The sequence below is a fragment of the Peromyscus eremicus genome, chromosome 1 (assembly GCF_949786415.1).
Source record: "Peromyscus eremicus chromosome 1, PerEre_H2_v1, whole genome shotgun sequence".
Classification (NCBI taxonomy): domain Eukaryota; kingdom Metazoa; phylum Chordata; class Mammalia; order Rodentia; family Cricetidae; genus Peromyscus; species Peromyscus eremicus.
In genome coordinates, this window is record NC_081416.1 from 6,592,653 (window position 1) to 6,610,297 (window position 17,645).

Consider the following 17,645-nt stretch of genomic DNA (forward strand, 5'->3'; position numbering starts at 1 on the left):
TTATATTAATTTTACTGTCTCTTTAAAGACTTTATTTTTTAAAACTTTGTATTTGTTTCTATAACTCTATATACCACCTTTTTTGTCTCTTTCAAGCCTACGTATATTTTACACACATTGTAAACTATTACATCTGAATCTGTCTTATTGTGAAGCTATTGCTTTAAACTGCAGCAGCTGTGGCTGCTGGCTCCACCCACCTCAGCTTCCCAACCTGGCAGTAGTACGTTTTCCACCAGCTCTGGGAGCTATCCTGGGTCTATGCTTTTATCCAAGCAGCGTACAGCCCAGAAACCTCTTTTTTTGTTTTGTACTAGCAAAGTCTAAATCCACCATGCAGCTTAATGTGCCACTTGCAGAGGCCTCATTCCTGCCATACTGCAGGTTGAGCGCGCACGCTAGGAACCCACAAGTAGCTCAAACTGGCAGCTGCCACTTATTTGAGAGAGACAATTAGGAAGCTGTTTTTAGCTCCGTTTTAGAATCTTTTCTCAGGTTTTAGGTGGAAACTCTTGCCACCACGTTGGACGCCATTTGTAGCTTGAGTTTTCCTGCCTGGCCCACAGTCAGGGCAAATCTCTCTCACCTGCCAGTCCCACAGCCGCTCAGACCCGACCAAGTAAACACAGAGATTTATATTGCTTACAAACTGTATGGCCATGGCAGGCTTCTTGCTAACTGTTCTTACAGCTTAAATTAATTCATTTCCATAAATCTATACCTTGCCACATGGCTCGTGGCTTACCAGGATCTTCACATGCAGCTTGTCATGGTGGCGGCTGGCAGTGTCTCTCTGACTCAGCCTTCCACTTCCCAGCTTTATTCTCCTCCTTGTCCCACCTACACTTCCTGCCTGGCCACTGGCCAATCAGTGTTTTATTTACTGACTAATCAGCAACACATTTGCCATACAAAACATCCCACAGCACTGTGGGAATTATCCTGATGAGCTTCGAGCAAACATGGACAGGACACATTCAGTCCTCACTGTCAAAGAGCTTGTCCTGTGACAGGAGTACAGACGAACAGCCGACAGTGACACTGAGGTGGGAGCCTACAGGACAGATACGCTTTCCCAGGGACTAACACCCATGTCACACTCAAGGGCCTCTTTTCCCAGCACCAAGGAACAGAGAAGCTGAATCAGAAAGTCATCAGAAAGCTTGGCTGGGGAGATGGTGAAGTTGGTAAACTGTTGTCAGGCTTGAAGACCTACCCGAGGTGTGGAAAAGTCTGGGTGTGGTGGTGTCGGCTTGTCATCCTAGTGTGGGGAGGCAGAGACGGAACCTCGGGCCTTTCTGGCCAGCCAGCCTAGCCTGTTTGTCAAGTTCCGGGCCAGCTAGAGATCCAGTCCCAAAATGTAGATAGGTCTTGATTAGTGACGCTTGTGGTTGTGCTCTGGCTTCATTTGTGTGCGCGCACACACACAGAGACAGAGAGAGACAGAGACAGAAGGGGGGACAGACAGACAGACAGACATAGACACACAGAAAGGCCTGGTCTAGGAACTGAGGTGGCGACTCTGCTGGTGTTCTCCCGTGGTCAGACAGCCCACATCCTCATTCCCTTCTGATCTGGTTTCCAGCAAGGCTTCTTGTTAAGTGTCAAGTGTTTATCCTTTCTCATAATTGAGCATTTCTTTTCAGGAACTCATGCCAGCCATTGCTTAGCCTGCCTTTTCTTCAGATATGACGGATTGTAGATAAACTTGTCTGTTTGCAGTTTTTTCATCACATTTAAGTCTCCACGGTGACAGAACACATCTCAGGGTACATTGTTCACTCTACATGCACCTCACCCACATCTTACTCTGACTTCCATATACAGACTATGGAGGAGACCAGAAAATGTTAACATTTTAATATAATATTGCTGCGTACACCAGTACAAATACTCATGTCTATCTGAAAACAGTTACTTCATCTGCAAAGTCCAGGAGGAGGCTGTGAATCCAGGAAATCTTATTACAAACTTTCAACTTCATACCCAAGCTTATCAGGGTTGCAGAAAGAGACTTGGGGGAGGAAGCAGAATTGCTTTTTTCCTGCGTGTGCAAATGAACCTAGTTTTTGTTTTTTTTAAACACACAGACTAGAAGAAGGGATCTGACCCCCTGGAATTAGAGTTACAGAGGGTTCTGAGTGGCCACATAGGTGCTGGACATTGAACCCAGTTCCTCTGGAAGAGCAGCCAGTGCTCTTAACTGCCGAGCTGTCTCTCCAGCCATTTCCTGTTTTGTAAAGATGCTTATATTTGATTTCAGTTTGATAAAATTTTTCTTATCATAGAGACCCTCTTATACATTAGTTATTTGAGAGTATTTCCCCAAAGAATATTTGTTCACTTTACAAATTTTCCATGGGCCCATGTCTAGAGAGAATGAACAGGGTTTAAAAATTTTTTTTTATTGGTTAATTTCTTTTTTTCCCCCCTTTCTGAGACAGGGTTTTACTCTTAGCTCTGGCTGGCCAGCAATGTAGACCAGACTAAACTTGAAAATCCTAATCTCTGCCTCCTGAGTGCTGAGAGTAAAGGCATGCACCACCAAGCTCAGCCATTGATCTTGTTTTTGACAATTTCATAGATGTATGTAGAGCATTCTGATTATTCCCTTCATCCTACCTCTCTTCTCTTCCCCTGCCCCCTCCCTACCAGTCATCCCCTTTCTCAAATTCATGGCTTTTAGTTCTGTTTTACTTTGTGTGTGACCCATTTATGTTTAATTATTTTAAAGATTTGTTTCTTTCATGTGATGAATGTTTTGCCTGCATGTATGTATAAGCATCACTTGTGTGCCTGGTGCCCAAGGAGTTCAGAAGAGCATGTTAGATGCTCTGGAACTGGAGTTATGAATGGTTGTGAACCACCATGTGGGGGCTGGAAATTGAACCAGGGTCCTCAGTGAGCAGCCAGTGCTCTTAACTCCTGAACCATCTGTCCAGGCCGTGAGCCATTTAGTTTAGCCAGAGCCACCCATTTGCATGACCACTGGACGGAACTGTCCACTGGAGCCTGGAGGACCCATCTGTGTGACCACTGGACGGAACTGTCCACTGGAGCCTGGAGGACCCATCTGTGTGACCACTGGACGGAACTGTCCACTGGATCCTGGAGGACTCCCATCTGCATGACCACTGGACGGAACTGTCCACTGGAGCCTGGAGGACCCATCTGTGTGACCACTGGATAGAGCTGTCCACTGGAGCCTGGAGGACTCCATCTGTGTGACCACTGGACGGAACTGTCCACTGGAGCCTGGAGGACTCCATCTGTGTGACCACTGGATAGAGCTGTCCACTGGAGCCTGGAGGACTCACCAGCTGAAGGCAGTGACTCTACTTTTAAATTTAGAAGCATTCCAAAATCTTCAAAGCTGTGCCATAACCTTTGCAGATGACATCACATCAGAACTCACACAACAGTACTCCAAAGGCCAAGGAATGGGTGAAGCATGTCAATAACATGGAAAATGAGCTTCTGCGTTTCCACTGTCAACATATGGGATTTCTATCTGAATGGAAAATGCTTTGGAGTATCTTAACATTTGAGTCTTGTTTTTACATTTTTCCTTATAAATAATTCATGCATTCCCTCATTTGCAGTACGTTGATTCACAAGCTTGGGGGCTTTTTCATAAGGAGGAGGCTCGATGAAACCCCAGATGGACGCAAAGACATTCTCTATAGAGCGTTACTTCATGGGGTGCGTATGGCCTCTAATTATCCTCAACACCATAGTGTTAGCTGTCACGGAGGGCAACAGAGATGTGTGGAACTAGGATTTTTATGTTCTTTGATTTGGGAGGTGGCTGCATAGATGTAAGTGATTATTTTTTTGTAATTTCCCAAATACAGCTTTGGTGGGACGCTCTGCAGTTATGGATATGGGGAAGCATTCAGTCAGTGATGAAGCTACATTTTCCTCTGAGTTTTATCTTAAGATTCAGCTGTTCTGAGCTCATCTGAATCACACGGTCTTAGCACATGTCTAATTCTCTTGTCTCAGCACATAGTTGAATTGCTCCGGCAGCAGCAGTTCCTGGAGATCTTCCTGGAAGGCACCCGCTCCCGGAGTGGGAAGACCTCCTGTGCTCGGGCAGGGCTGTTGTCAGTGGTAGTAGATACTCTGTCCTCCAACACCATCCCTGACATCCTCGTCATTCCTGTGGGCATCTCCTACGACCGGATAATCGAAGGTCACTACAACGGTGAACAGTTGGTAAGGAGCCAGCCTGCACAAGGCCATCTTCGCCTTTCAAGCTTTGCTTTTATAGTTAATGGTTAACATTAGATAAGAGTGACATTTTGCTAAACATGGCTTTTCTTGTTGCCCATCTGAAACCTGCCTGAGTGGGCACTGGTGAGTTGCCTTCATCTTGTCTGTCAGCTTGTGAGTGAGTTTCCTGTGTTTCCCAGGGCTTGGAGACATACGTGAACTCATGTGTCAGTGCTGGCCTTGATCATGGGATTGCATGGAAATCATGCAAAATCATGGAAAGCCACTTGTCAATGACTTGTGATGTCCACTATGGGGGATGTTATCTACGCTTTGCTCTCTCTGAGGTCTGTGGATTGATTATGAGCGAGTATCAGTGAAGCCCGAAGACTGGCTGGGTCATGTTGGCAAAGCAGCTGCAAACTAATATGAGAAAAGGGAGCAAGTTTTTCAGTGAACTTTTCCCAAGAGATGCATGAGTCATAAGCATAGATTGGATCATCAAAAAGTGAACTCACGTGTGTGACCAGCACCCAGATGAAGGAATGATATCAGGACCCCAGAAGTCTTCCCCATACCCTTCCTATTAGCTCCCTCCAGGAGAGTCACTTGTCCAGCCTCTTATGAAAGATGGTTTTCTCCATTGCTGAACTCTAAATAATAACAATAACAATAACAATAATAATGTATGTGGTTCTTTGTATCTGATTACCTGTGTAAGCACAGGCACCTGTGAGGTTCAGCCTTGTTGCTGGGTACAGTTCAGACCCCACAGGGGAAAGGTTCCCCTGTGAGTGAATCACACACATAGCTCCTTAGTCTCAGCACATTGCTCCTGGAGCCCTTCGGGTTCCCTTTGCTGCGTGTGTACTAAGGAAGGGGGCGAGTGCCAGAGGAGTCCAGTTTTGTTGACTTAGTGTGGAAGTCCTGGGCAAAGTATGTGCTTAAAACTTCCTCTTCCAGTGTGTCAGAACTTCTAGGATGCTTGACAGCTGAGGCTTTAAAAATAAGGGATGGACCTGGAACTACAGCTGGCTGATGACTCTTGACAGTTTGTGCCATTGCTGTGTGTGCCGTGTGGGAAGACTTGTGAAGAAAATACTTTCTAAAAAACGTTCTCGTTAGTGGAAAGGCCACGGTGAGGCTGGCTGGCGTCCCCACCTCTGCTCTTCTTCTTTTTTGAGTCTTAGTACTTGGAGAACAGTTTCCAGGACATGACATCATTGGTCCTTCATTGTTCTGGAGCTGTAGCTTTGTGAACTGAGGGAAAGCATACTAAATGTACCAGCATTACATGTTTGCTCAGTCTCCCCCCTGAACGACGAGGCTGTATCTTGTGAGCATCTTTGAATACTAGAGATTTCTGGCAGATTTCAGTTGAAGCAGTCAGGCGTGTCCAGTCTGTGCCTGTGGGTCACATGATCCCAGGGTAGCTGTGGATGTGGCCCAACCCACTTAGAGTCAGGAAAGGTTGACAACCCTGGATCCCAGTCACTCATTTTTCCTTCTTTCCTTATCATTGTCTTGTTACCAAGATAGAACTCAAGTTTCTATTTAAAAATTATTCTAAGCCAGGCATGGTGTCTCATGGCTGTCTCTGAGCAGTTGGGGTGGGGCTGCAGGATTCCAGATTTGGATAGCATAGTGAGAGCCCCGCAGAAGAAACACCACCACAGCAGAGCACCCTCCCCTTTACTGTTGTGTTTAGGGCAAGCCCAAGAAGAACGAGAGTCTTTGGAGTGTGGCGAGAGGTGTTATCAGAATGCTGCGGAAAAACTACGGATATGTCAGAGTGGATTTTGCACAGCCATTCTCCTTGAAGGTGAGAGGCTTTTAAAGCACTGGCCTGAAGCTGTGTCACAAACACTTCCTTTCAACTGTCGAAGACCAAAATACAGTTTATATGTTGTTATGAAGGTTTTTTTTCCCTTTCTTTTAATTTTTCCAGGAATATTTAGAAAGCCAAAGTCAGAAACCTGTGTCTGCTCCCCTCTCTCTGGAGCAAGCATTGTTACCAGCTATCCTTCCTATAAGGTAGGGTGTGCAGCCCCGTGCTGACTGCCCCGGACTCATTCCCCGCATTGCATGGGACAGTAGGGTAGCGACAGTAGCAGCATGCTCCTTCTTGTTCCCTTCCTCAGTGAAGTGACAGTCCTGATTGGATAAAGGATGTGGGAACACTCTCACTTGCTCGCTCGCTCTCTCCATGTAGGCTTTGTCTAATTACAAGTCAAACCTCTTGGATTTTGTGAATCTTGTTGGATTATTTAATTTGTGCTTTTGAATGTCTTAACCGAATTTATTTGGGGCTCGCTTGGGTTATGCATATTCTAAGTGAGTGAGATTCGTAAAAGAGTATTTGATAGTAATTGAATTTTCCAGAACTGAAAGTGCATTGTAATTTAGAGCCCTCCCTTTATAGCAGGCAAAATGTAGATATTGCAGATGTTCTAAAACATGATCTCTTGCTTCCTGCATTCTTTCTGTCAGTGAGTTTGGAAGTGATGTACCAATAGACTATTTAGTCATTAATAAGTATTCTGTCTGAAAAAAATATATTAGACTCTATGTTGTAGAGGAAAACAACACAGATAAATGATCTATTTATAGTTTAAATTTCAAAATATGTAGTGATCAGAGCTATTCATACATTTAGAAATTAGTCCTATATTTTGAGCACAGGGCTAGGTGTGGCACATGTATGTCACCCCAGCAGTTGAGAGGCAGGATTGTGAGCACAGGGCTAGGTGTGGCACGTGTGTGTCACCCCAGCAGTTGAGAGGCAGGATTGTGAGCACAGGGCTAGGTGTGGCACATGTGTGTCACCCCAGCAGTAGGAGGAGAGCTGCAAGCTTAAGGAGGACCTAGTCTATATAGTGAGTTTTAGCTCAAAAAAATAAAATAAAAATACAGTTGAAGTGTGGGTCTATAGGAGGCTGATTTTACAAATCTTTTTAGACCTAATGATGCTGCTGATGAAAATCAAGACATATCCGGTAACGAGTCCAGAAACTCGGTAGATGAAGCCTTCCGAAGAAGGCTGATTGCAAACCTGGCCGAGCACATCCTCTTCAGTAAGTTGAGCTCCACACGTCGTTGTCCCCAGTTCACACTGCATGTGGAGCAGTGTGGGCTGTGCAGGCTGGGAGTCTGCTCAGGGCAGTCCTCTTGAGTCGTCCCCTCTTCCATAGGCTACTGTAGTGGGCGGGACCCTGGAAGGAAAGTGACAGTGAGGGTCGGGTCTGAGGAGCACAGCAGGACACCCATGGTGTCCAGTAGGAGAGTCCCCATGCCGGGGTTCTCATGCTTCTTAATGTGTGCTTAGGACTGTGTGCCCGAGCTATTGCGCGGCATGCTAGCTGAACTTATAGTTGGGTGTCTCTCCGTTAACCCCGTGCATTTTTTAATTCAGTAAGTCCTGAGTGGCTCCCCATCCTAAAGCTGGGTTAGCTGTGGGGAATGCAGATGGAACCCTTAGTGACTGTGCACCCTAACAACTTCTGCTGCTGTCCTGGAATAGCTGTGCACAGTCTACGTCCAGGTTAACCCTGAGCAGAGGGTAAGGCAGCCACCATCAAGCTGTCTTTAAGTTCCAAGTGCAGCATTGTGCATTGGAGTGGCTCTTGAAGACCTGAAGATAGCACTGTGGTGCCCCAGGGCTTGGCCCTTGTTGTATCTCCTTGCCATTTCCTGGGCCACTTCTGGTCAGTCTCATCACTCCTGCGGACAGTGTTGTAGAGGGTCCTTCCTTCAGCTTGTGTCTCCCATTCTCCCAATGTGGCTGCTGCTTTTCCTCCCTGACTCTTGGCCAGAGGACTCTGTGTGTGTGTGTGTGTGTGTGTGTGTGTGTAGAGAACTCTTCCTTAAGAATGTATGATAGTGTGTCCCACACCTCAGATATGGATGCCTAAATGGATTCTTTCTAATTGTCAAAGGTTTGGAAAATAGAAATGAAGTAAATAGCAAATTTACCTCCTGATAATCAGTGGTATTGCTGTCTGGTCTCTAAAAATATTTTTTGGCTTTGAACTATTTTCTACTTATTATGATGTTTTTAAGTTTTTCATAAACATTTTTCCTAATGGCTGTAAAATGGTGCTGGGTTCTTTGCAAATACTGGAGGCAGCTTTAATTGTGAGTGAAATATTTCTAAATTCACTGTCATTTCAAAAGACTCAGAAATGGCATCTCTGTTTCATATATCTCTATATGATGATAATTTTGTACAAATTCAAAGTTCTGAGTTCCAAAGCATAGGTATTCTAAATGTATCTGCATGTTTCCCCCCTGCTTCTCTGGGCCACACTGAAAAGAGGAAATGCAAGCACACTGAGCATCCTTGCTATGAGTCTCCCAGGCCGTCAGCTATTTCCTACAACCCAGTGAGTGTCTCCATGTTTTAAAAATGGAGGCTCCTCAGTTAATGAATTCACTCCAAGTCATGAAATCAATTAGTGTAAAAGGTAGAATTTGGGCCCTGATTTTATGACTTGTCTGTTTCCTTGCTCTTGAACTTTCATTTTACACATGGAGATATACAAGAAGAGGGACATAAGACTAGCCCATAGCATGCCAAGGCACACAGTGGAGGGCCCCTTAGAGTTCCAGAGTGTGCCTACATTTTGGGTTTTGGTATTTCAGTAAAGACGTTCGTTTAGTGACCTAATCTCAATGGTCTGAATTGAAGGTGGACCTGTCATAGAATGCTGTCTCCTGGCTACTGATTGCTGTGAGGCTCCTTTGTGTCAGAACACTGGCAAGTCCAGTTGTGTTTCCATTGTAAGCTGCAGTTATGGGAAATACAGGAGAAGACATGGTTAGCTCCACATGCTCCTGTTTAAAGCTAAGGTACTTCCAAGCTCCCACTTCAGTTAGAGCAAGGCCAACTGATACTCTATTTCTTTCCAGCTGCTAGCAAGTCCTGCGCTATCATGTCCACCCACATTGTGGCCTGCCTGCTCCTCTACAGACACAGGCAGGTACGTCATCGGATGCTCCTGGTGGCTCAGTAGGAAGCCTGGGTGTTTGTCAGCCTGTTCTAGGCTGAGGCTGTGCGACCAACCGTGACAGAAGTGAAGCGCCCTGCCCAGAGTTCACCAGCCCAGTGAGGGAGGAAGTTCGCATGAGATTGAGGCAGACTGTAAATGCATATAACAGAAGGATGCCGCTCTAGTGTAGTTAACTTAAGTAAGGTGTATTTCAGTGACACACAGTATGCGTTCTGGAGGAGAGCACTTTCCCGGAAGTTTGCTTTGTATGTTAGAGTCCCCTCTGCCCTCCCACAGTAGGCTTGTGTAGCTCGGCCGTGGGGGAGACTGTGACTTTCATGTTCAATGTCAACCTCTTGACACCAGACTGGGGTCTGTATATAGACTCCAAATAAACATTCGGGAGGTGAATGCTTGAGCACTTGGCACCACTGCACACTGTGTCTCCTTCCCTGTACGATCGATCCCTTGTGCTCGGGTTCTGTGATGTGCCATGTGCCCGTGACATTCCTGGGAGCAGCTTCTTAGTGCCTTCCCTACTGCTTGCCTTGCTGGTCTGGGCCTGTTTCTGTGTGTGCCCGCAGGACGCCACAGCAGGGAGGAAATCTGGGGAAATGAGGCTTTGTGCTGTCACAGTCCATTTTTGTCTCTCTGTAGGGAACCCACCTCTCCACACTGGTGGAAGACTTCTTTGTGATGAAGGAGGAAGTCTTGGCTCGTGACTTTGACCTGGGATTTTCAGGGAATTCAGAAGATGTCGTCATGCATGCTATTCAGCTTCTGGGGAACTGTGTCACTATCACCCACACTAGCAGGAAGGATGAATTTTTTATTACCCCCAGCACAACTGTCCCATCAGTCTTTGAACTCAACTTCTACAGCAACGGGGTACTTCACGTCTTTATCATGGAAGCCATCATAGGTACGTTAGGGCCTGAAACATTCTCAGAGGTTTGCGTGAAGACATAGGATGCCTGGTTGGTTTAGTTGCCGGCACCTTGTTTGAGGGAATGCACCACTGTAGTTTAGTCTCCGGTGAAAATGTTGCCCGCTGAGTTACCCTTCACAGCGCTGCAGTTCTTACTGTGGAGGTGAGTTAGAGTTGGGAGGACGGAGGACCAGAGCTTCTTAGAGAATGGGATTCTGTGGGGTTTTGTTTACGTTTCTCCAGCTACTGCAGACTTATTTTCACTTGTTATTAGGCTTTAATGGTAATGTCAGAGTCCCCGGCATGGCACTGGTGACTCCACTGTCCCTTGTGTTTCCACAGCCTGCAGCCTTTATGCACTTCTGAACAAGAGGGGCTCGGGAGGGTCTGCCGGTGGCCCCGGCAGCTTGGTCAGCCAGGAGCAGCTGGTGCGGAAGGCGGCCAGCCTGTGCTACCTTCTTTCTAACGAAGGTACCATTTCTCTGGTGAGTGAAGGCTCCTCCATGCTGCCGATCCTCTCTTGATTCTGTGCGTGCAGGTGTGAGATACCTTTACTTTCTCTTCCGTGTGTCCTGTTGCTGTACCCCTCTTCCACTTTGGAGTTTCAGTGACTACTAACCTAGTTTGGCTTTGACTGTTTTGGTTTGTGTCTGGCTAAGCGCCCAGTGCCCTGGCTCTGAGGCATGAGAGATTGCTGGAAGTTGGCAGTCAGACCCCAAGGTACTGCATAGTGACTGTGCAGAAGGTACTGTGTGAGTTGTCAGTAACTAGCACACCCACGTGTGAATGTTGGAACCCAAGTTGCTACAGGCTGCAGGAATATATCATAAGAACTCAGCTAGTTATGGCAAAGTCACTACCTGGAGGGATCAAGGATTTCCTCCAGAGGAAGCCAAATTCCAAGGAGCTTTTTGGTGTTACTTGGCTTGTTATATATCATCTGTCTTCTGTTATGAAAATCATGTGTGCTTTCATAGTTTTCCCAATTGATTTTTCCCTAAGAAGGGCTAACAGTGTGGACTGATCATTCTCTGGACATACACATTCCAGGTGTTTGGAGAACTGCCTCAGGAAAGGCTTTCTCTTGGCCACTTTCAAGGACTAGCAGTAATAACAGTCCACATGTAAGTCTCCTGATTTAAGACAAATTCCACAAGGAGACACCGCCTAGGTCAGGTGGATGTTCAGTAGTAGCTTTACACAATTTAGCTCGGACCCTCCTTTCTTACAGCCTTACTAACTTTATAGTCCGCTAACTCCTTACCTAACCACTTCTAGAAATATTTAGATAACCTTCTGTGCTGACAGCTATGCTCAGCCCAAACCCCAGTTCAAGCCTCCCTGTAATTATCATTATTGGCAGCATCCGGCCAGGTCCATCCCCAGATGGAGGAAAGTACCTTATCAGAGATACCTCTGTACTCTCTAAAAACAGACTTAAGCATCCAGGCTACCTGTTTGAGAAGGCCTGGCAGATGTGCCAATTAAGCCTTACTTCCTCCTTTCCCAAACCTTACCTCTAGTTCCAGATCTCCCTTTAACTATCACCAGAGGCATCTAGCTGTACAGGTTTCCTAGCGACCGAGCACACTTTTCCCCACCCTGCAGAATAATGGCAGATAGCTTGGACAGATATGAGTCACAGGAAAAAAGACAGTTTTATTTTCTCCCATTGGCCTAGCAACTTATAGATTCTTAACATTTTCTACCAATCACGTTTAAGATTATAGTTGAGCACATAAGAGCCCTCTTCTTAGATATTATCTGAATTTAGCCTTTAGTTAATTATTTTCCCCATTGGTCACTTCCCTTTGGGGTTGCAATGATAATTAACGGTTATTGCCCCTCTATATGATTCTTATCACCCCTCCGTTTGACCCTGGAGGCCTGGCTTTGCACTGCCAAGGGATTACTGCTTGTAAGTGTATATATACCGGGACTCCCAGGGCACAGGAGGACGGAGAAGAGAAAAGAGCATGGGAGAACTAGATGGGTAAGAACTTGAGAGGAACAAACTGAGATGGGAAGAACTAGGTTGAAGGGCTAGAAGAGAGTACTAGAGGAACGAGATGGAAGATGAGGAAGAGCCAGATGGGGAAGAACAAGATGAGGAAGAAGGAGATGAGGAGAGAGAAGGAGATGGGAGAGGAGATGATATGGGAAAGAACAAGATGGATGAGAACCTAGAAGGGACAGAACTAGATGAAGAAATTAAGATAGAACCTAGAGGGGACAGCAGATAAATGTAAGGAGAAATTGGGCAAGAAAGGAGCTAAATATGAGAGCAGAATATAAGCTTGTAACTGACACAGAATAATAAAGTATATGGACTAAGGAGTTTCATGTACATAGATTCATTTCTTCTCATCAAAGATTAATTATCAGCTGGTTGTAGATTCTTCCCGAACCCTGGGAGGGAACTATCGAGGGGCTGAACCCCCATAGTCCCCGATACCAGGTGATAAGTGGATAAGAGATCACCTTCTCAGCTTACACACTCAGAGGCTCAGAAGTGTGCGTGTTCACTTTATCACATCCCTACACTAGTGGATGTTTAAATTGAGGCCTACCTAGTGAGCAGATTTTGGATACTCAAAACCAAGTAGAATCTATATTTGCCCTGTACTTTTTCTCCTGCATGACTGATTATTGGGACATTCACAAGTGTGTACATTTTGAATGGGGTCTTCTTGAACATGCCTTTTGTGTGTGGTTGACACTTGGGTGGCAGGATCAGGAGGGGTGTGTGCAGATAGGGCTCCTAAAATGAGCCTCACATTTTTTATGGGAATTTTTTGTTATTGGAGTATTGTGTTCCTTGTTGATGACTTGTGTGAACTACCTTCATTGTGAGACAGCTCCTGCATGGAGATCATCGTAGATCAAGAGACAGAAGTCCCCCGAAGGTCCGGGAAGCTGGTCTTTCCAGGGCTTTCCCCACTCAGGGCATTGGGCTCTAGAGCTCTGACTGTGCTTGGGACCACATACGTGCACTGCCCTTGGGAAGGGCTCCGTTCTCTGGCCTTGTCGTGACCATTTATCAAGACAGTGGCCAGCAGAGACCCGAGGCCTTTCTGGGGTGGGTGAGGCGGTGGGGTGGAAGGCCTAACAGCTGCTCTGCAGCTTCTGAGAGATGTGAGGCCACTCACCTGGAAATGACGTTTCTTTTCAGCCCTGCCAGACGTTTCACCAGGTCTGTCACGAGACGGTAGGAAAGTTCATCCAGTACGGCATTCTTACCGTGGCGGAGGTGAGGACGCCGCCTTTGGTTTCTTCATTTCCCTTCCTGTTCTTCACATTCTTTTCTGCCAGTTGTTTATTTAAACCAGTGTTTCCACCAGTTATCTCACCCAGTAAAATACATTTGCTCTGTACTGATGTCCAGACGGTAGAAGAGGGCAGAAAAATGGGGCACAGGTGTCTTGGGATTGTTTAATACTTGGATTTCTTTTGTAAGTGGTATTTTTAGATTAAAACATACCGTGGTTTGATTCTCTGGCATCCAGAAGTTGATTCTGGGATGAGACATGAAGCATATCAGGGTACTTGTAGCTTACACGTAACCATTTTTGTCTTTTGAGATTGCAGATCTGGTCTGCTAGCTGTAGTGTAGTTCAGAGGGAGGGGGAAAGCGGTTTCGGAAGATATGCAAGTTCCATCTTGTAGCTCCCCCTCAAGCTCCGTCTGTCCTCCCTGCTGCCTCCCAGTGGTTTTGACTTTGGAAAAGGCTGAAAATTAGCATGAGGGATGTGAGGCAGAGAAGGATCAGGCAGGCTCTGAGAAGAGGATTGTTTTGTCAGGGTTGGTTGGTGGTTGGTTGTGTGCCTAGGCATAGTAATTACTCTTAGCCATCTTCTTGGTATAGCAAGATGACCAGGAAGATGTCAGTCCTGGTCTTACAGAACAGCAGTGGGACAAGAAGCTTCCAGAACCCCTGAATTGGAGAAGCGACGAAGAAGATGAAGACAGTGATTTTGGTGAGGAGCAGCGAGATTGCTATCTGAAGGTACTTTGGTGAAGGATTCTGGGTATATAACAGTGAAGCGTTAAGTTGACGTTGTAGCTCGGCAGTAGGGACTGGTGACTTCTGAGCCAGCTCTAACCAGCTCTGGTGCCTTTCACCCAGTAGTCATTTAGAGTTAATGCCTTATATTGTCAAGTTTGGGGACTGGTAAGTGGAAAGGGGAGAGGACTTGAAAAAGCAGGAAGAAGAAAGGAAGCGACTTTAGCACCTCCGAGAACTATTCAGGCGGCACCTGATACCCTACTTGTACCCACTTTCCACAGGGCAGTGGTTTGTGTTTCCAAATGACACTTAGGCGCTCCCTCTCTCTCCATTCGGGTTTTACTAGTTTCACATTGCACAGTGGTCTTGCTTCATGCACTTGAATATATAGTAGCTGTTCCCTGCTACTATATATTCAAGTGCATGAGGCATGCTTGGATTGCAGACCCTGGGGGGCTCAGGCCCTAGTCCAGGTGTTTTCAGTGATGAGAATTTGTTATGATCTTGTCAGCCAGTTGGGATGATTGCTTCTAGGTGACTGTTGAATGGACACACCCCTCACGTCTGTGGAGACGATTGCACTGCAGAGTGCTCTGATCTCAGCTGCTCTTTCCTAATCATGTGCTGGAGCAGCAGACACCCTTCATGCAGTGCTGGTGGGAGGGACCATCTTCTGAAGCACTGGGCCCTCCCAGATGCCCCAGCAGCCGGCTCTGCTGTCGCGTCCTTTCTTGTGATCTCGCCTCCTCTCACACTCAGGTGAGCCAATCCAAGGAACACCAGCAGTTCATCACCTTTCTTCAGAGGCTCCTGGGGCCCTTGCTAGAGGCCTACAGCTCTGCCGCCATCTTTGTCCACAACTTCAGTGGTCCAGTTCCCGAGTCTGAGTACCTGCAGAAGCTGCACAGATATCTTATCACCAGGACAGAAAGGAATGTGGCAGTGTATGGTATGTGGAGTCATTGTTTTGGCTTCTTTTAAAACTGTTTCCCGATTATCTGTTGATTTTGGGAAATTGGGGAAAAATGTGGAATTATGCTGACCTTTCATTCCCGAGATCTGCCATGGTATGTCATGTAAATTAAATGGTGCAGTTCTGTATTCTTTGTCTGCCTTTTTGCAGTTAACATGATGAGTGAGATTCGTACACGTTGCGTGTGGTTCTGTCTGCTGTGTAGTCTTTCACTGTACAGGTGCCACCTGTCTTTTGCCTTGCTGTTGATGGCACTGAGCTGTTGCCAGTGAAGAGCCCCTTTGCCAGATGCTGCCCTGTGCCTGTCTGAATCCAGGTGGTGGGGCACCAAGACAGCTTAGCGCGTGCCCTCAGCACGTCCGTAGGACAGTCAGCTTTCAGAGCCAGAAGAGATGTGGAGATGGTTATTCCCTTCATGCCACTTCAGGGATACCTGTCCCAGGCCCTTGGCTAATCAGTGGCAAACATGGGTTAGAAATCTTGTTTCCTGACCCCTAGACATGAGCTTCATGTGTGGTCATGGGCCTAAGAATCATCTCTGCATCACTGTCCAGTTTTAAAAATTTTTACACACCATCTTGTTTGATTCTCACAAAACCCTGCAAGACGGATGCTTTGTGTGTCTTCCTTCTCTCTTCTCTGCCTCTTTCTAAATCTGTTTTCATTAGCAGATGGTAGAATAGGTTTAAAGAGAGAGCAGATCATTTGAAGGAGGCCGTGGGAGTGGCCAGTAGCGGTAGGGAGCTTGCCCCAGTCTGGACTCCTGCTTTCACACTCTGTAGCCTCCGATGTAGAGACTTGTGTGTGCAGAGCCTGAACACTGACAGGCCTTGTTGTTTCTCTGCAGCTGAGAGTGCCACATACTGTCTTGTGAAGAACGCTGTGAAAATGTTTAAGGATATCGGGGTATGTGTCCACGACCGTGCTGGCCTTTGTTTCATGTGGCTCCATCTGTTGCTCTCCCTTTGTGGGATCTGGAAGAAGCATCTTCTGCTGGGCTAATTGGGAATGTATTTCCTAGGGTGAGGGTTGGGGCAGGACATGTTGAAGGCTTGTTTGAATGTCTCAGGATTCTTCGGGTTTCACATTCATTCCCAAACTAGAAGTAACAGCCATTGGTCACATTCAGAGTTAACTATTCCATAGTCTGTTATTTTCTTGCATGTTTACTAACATTGCTAGAATTAGCCTCAGGTTTCTTTACCTTCATGTATGATGAGCTCCACAGAGCTGCATGTGACTTTTTATAAGGGTCTGTTTCTGACTTTATTCTAATATAAGCTGTGAAACCCAAGGCACTGGCTGAACTCCCTGAAATTCCCTGTCTCACGTCTCCACGCTCGCATCAGACCCACACACCTATAGTGCTAGCATTGGACGTGCAAGTCTCCATACCACATTTATGTGAAGCAGCCTCCAGCATTCTGTCCTAACTGATAGAACAGTGTGAGTCTTTCTGGGTCTTGGACAATGTCTAGGGCTGCTAACAAAGGTGTTCCTCTACCCTGTTTGGTTTTTGACTTGTCTTTTCTCTTACCTCTCTCTTCAGGTTTTCAAAGAGACCAAGCAAAAGAGAGTCTCTGTTTTAGAACTGAGTGGTACTTTCCTACCTCAGTGCAACCGGCAGAAACTCCTGGAGTATATTCTGAGTTTTGTGGTGCTGTAGGGATCTCTCAGCACCTGCGGCGAGGGAGGGGCTCATGATGAGTCCCTCGAAGGCTCCAGTCTGACCCAGTGTGGCAGGTGTCCTGATGTGGCCCAGCCTGCCTTACTCCGAGGAGGCCTCCAGGAAGATGCGTGCCTTCTGCCCACCCCCGTGGACCTGCGCTCCTCCCAACACAGCCGCCGTGGCCTGCGCAGAGCGCTTGGGGCCAGTGCCGTCTGTGATTCCTGATCACTAGGTTACTAGGTGAAGTCTCAGTAAGTTATTTTGGAGTTTATTAAAGATTCACATTTTAAGTTTGACTTTTAAGGACTAGTTACTGTGATGGACGTAGAGGTGTATGTAGAACTGACCCTTGTATAGTATGTAATAATGTTTCTCCATCTCCATCTTATCGCTGTCTGTGTGAGAGCCCTTTCATCTCAAGTGCTTTACTAAGGAATGACTCTGCCCTGGGCTGGCAGTCTCAAAACGTGTTTGAATAGCTGCCTGAAAGCAGACGATACTGTGTAGGGCAGGAAGTGAGATACTGTGACAAAAGATCCAGTGTCGGGAGGTGACTCTGGTTGGAAAGGGTGAAGCTGCACTTGGCCAGGAAGGAGGCACTGGAGGCTTTGCTGACATGACGAAGTGCCATTGAGTTGTGATGTCCAGGCAGTATTCAGAATCGCCCACTGTGTGGTGGCTGCACCCTCCCCGCCCTTGAATGGTGGGCATTTCTGCCTCGTAGGGGCCTCCAGCCAGTCAGCTTCTGTGCTGGTTGGTAGCTTGGCTGGGGATTGCTGGCCTGAGGCACACTGGCTGCTGCCTGCTGACCTGGGGTTTCCAGACACTGCCCACACACTGGGTGCTGCACCCCAGTCTGGATGGCC

General features: G+C 46.7%; 1 protein-coding gene across 1 annotated transcript in view; it reads left to right on the forward strand.

Moving 5' to 3' along the window:
* The window catches only part of Gpam (glycerol-3-phosphate acyltransferase, mitochondrial), a 36,378-nt gene extending 19,303 nt beyond the window's left edge, over nucleotides 1–17,075 (forward strand). The window contains exons 10-22 of the mRNA XM_059256442.1: nucleotides 3,603–3,702; nucleotides 4,006–4,218; nucleotides 5,924–6,037; nucleotides 6,164–6,249; nucleotides 7,174–7,289; nucleotides 9,124–9,194; nucleotides 9,861–10,125; nucleotides 10,474–10,616; nucleotides 13,304–13,381; nucleotides 13,997–14,137; nucleotides 14,897–15,086; nucleotides 15,958–16,016; nucleotides 16,660–17,075. Coding sequence (XP_059112425.1) covers nucleotides 3,603–3,702; nucleotides 4,006–4,218; nucleotides 5,924–6,037; nucleotides 6,164–6,249; nucleotides 7,174–7,289; nucleotides 9,124–9,194; nucleotides 9,861–10,125; nucleotides 10,474–10,616; nucleotides 13,304–13,381; nucleotides 13,997–14,137; nucleotides 14,897–15,086; nucleotides 15,958–16,016; nucleotides 16,660–16,776 — 1,693 coding nt within the window. The 3' untranslated portion in view covers nucleotides 16,777–17,075. The remainder of the gene's footprint in view (nucleotides 1–3,602; nucleotides 3,703–4,005; nucleotides 4,219–5,923; nucleotides 6,038–6,163; nucleotides 6,250–7,173; nucleotides 7,290–9,123; nucleotides 9,195–9,860; nucleotides 10,126–10,473; nucleotides 10,617–13,303; nucleotides 13,382–13,996; nucleotides 14,138–14,896; nucleotides 15,087–15,957; nucleotides 16,017–16,659) is intronic.
* The last annotated feature ends 570 nt before the right edge of the window (nucleotides 17,076–17,645 follow it).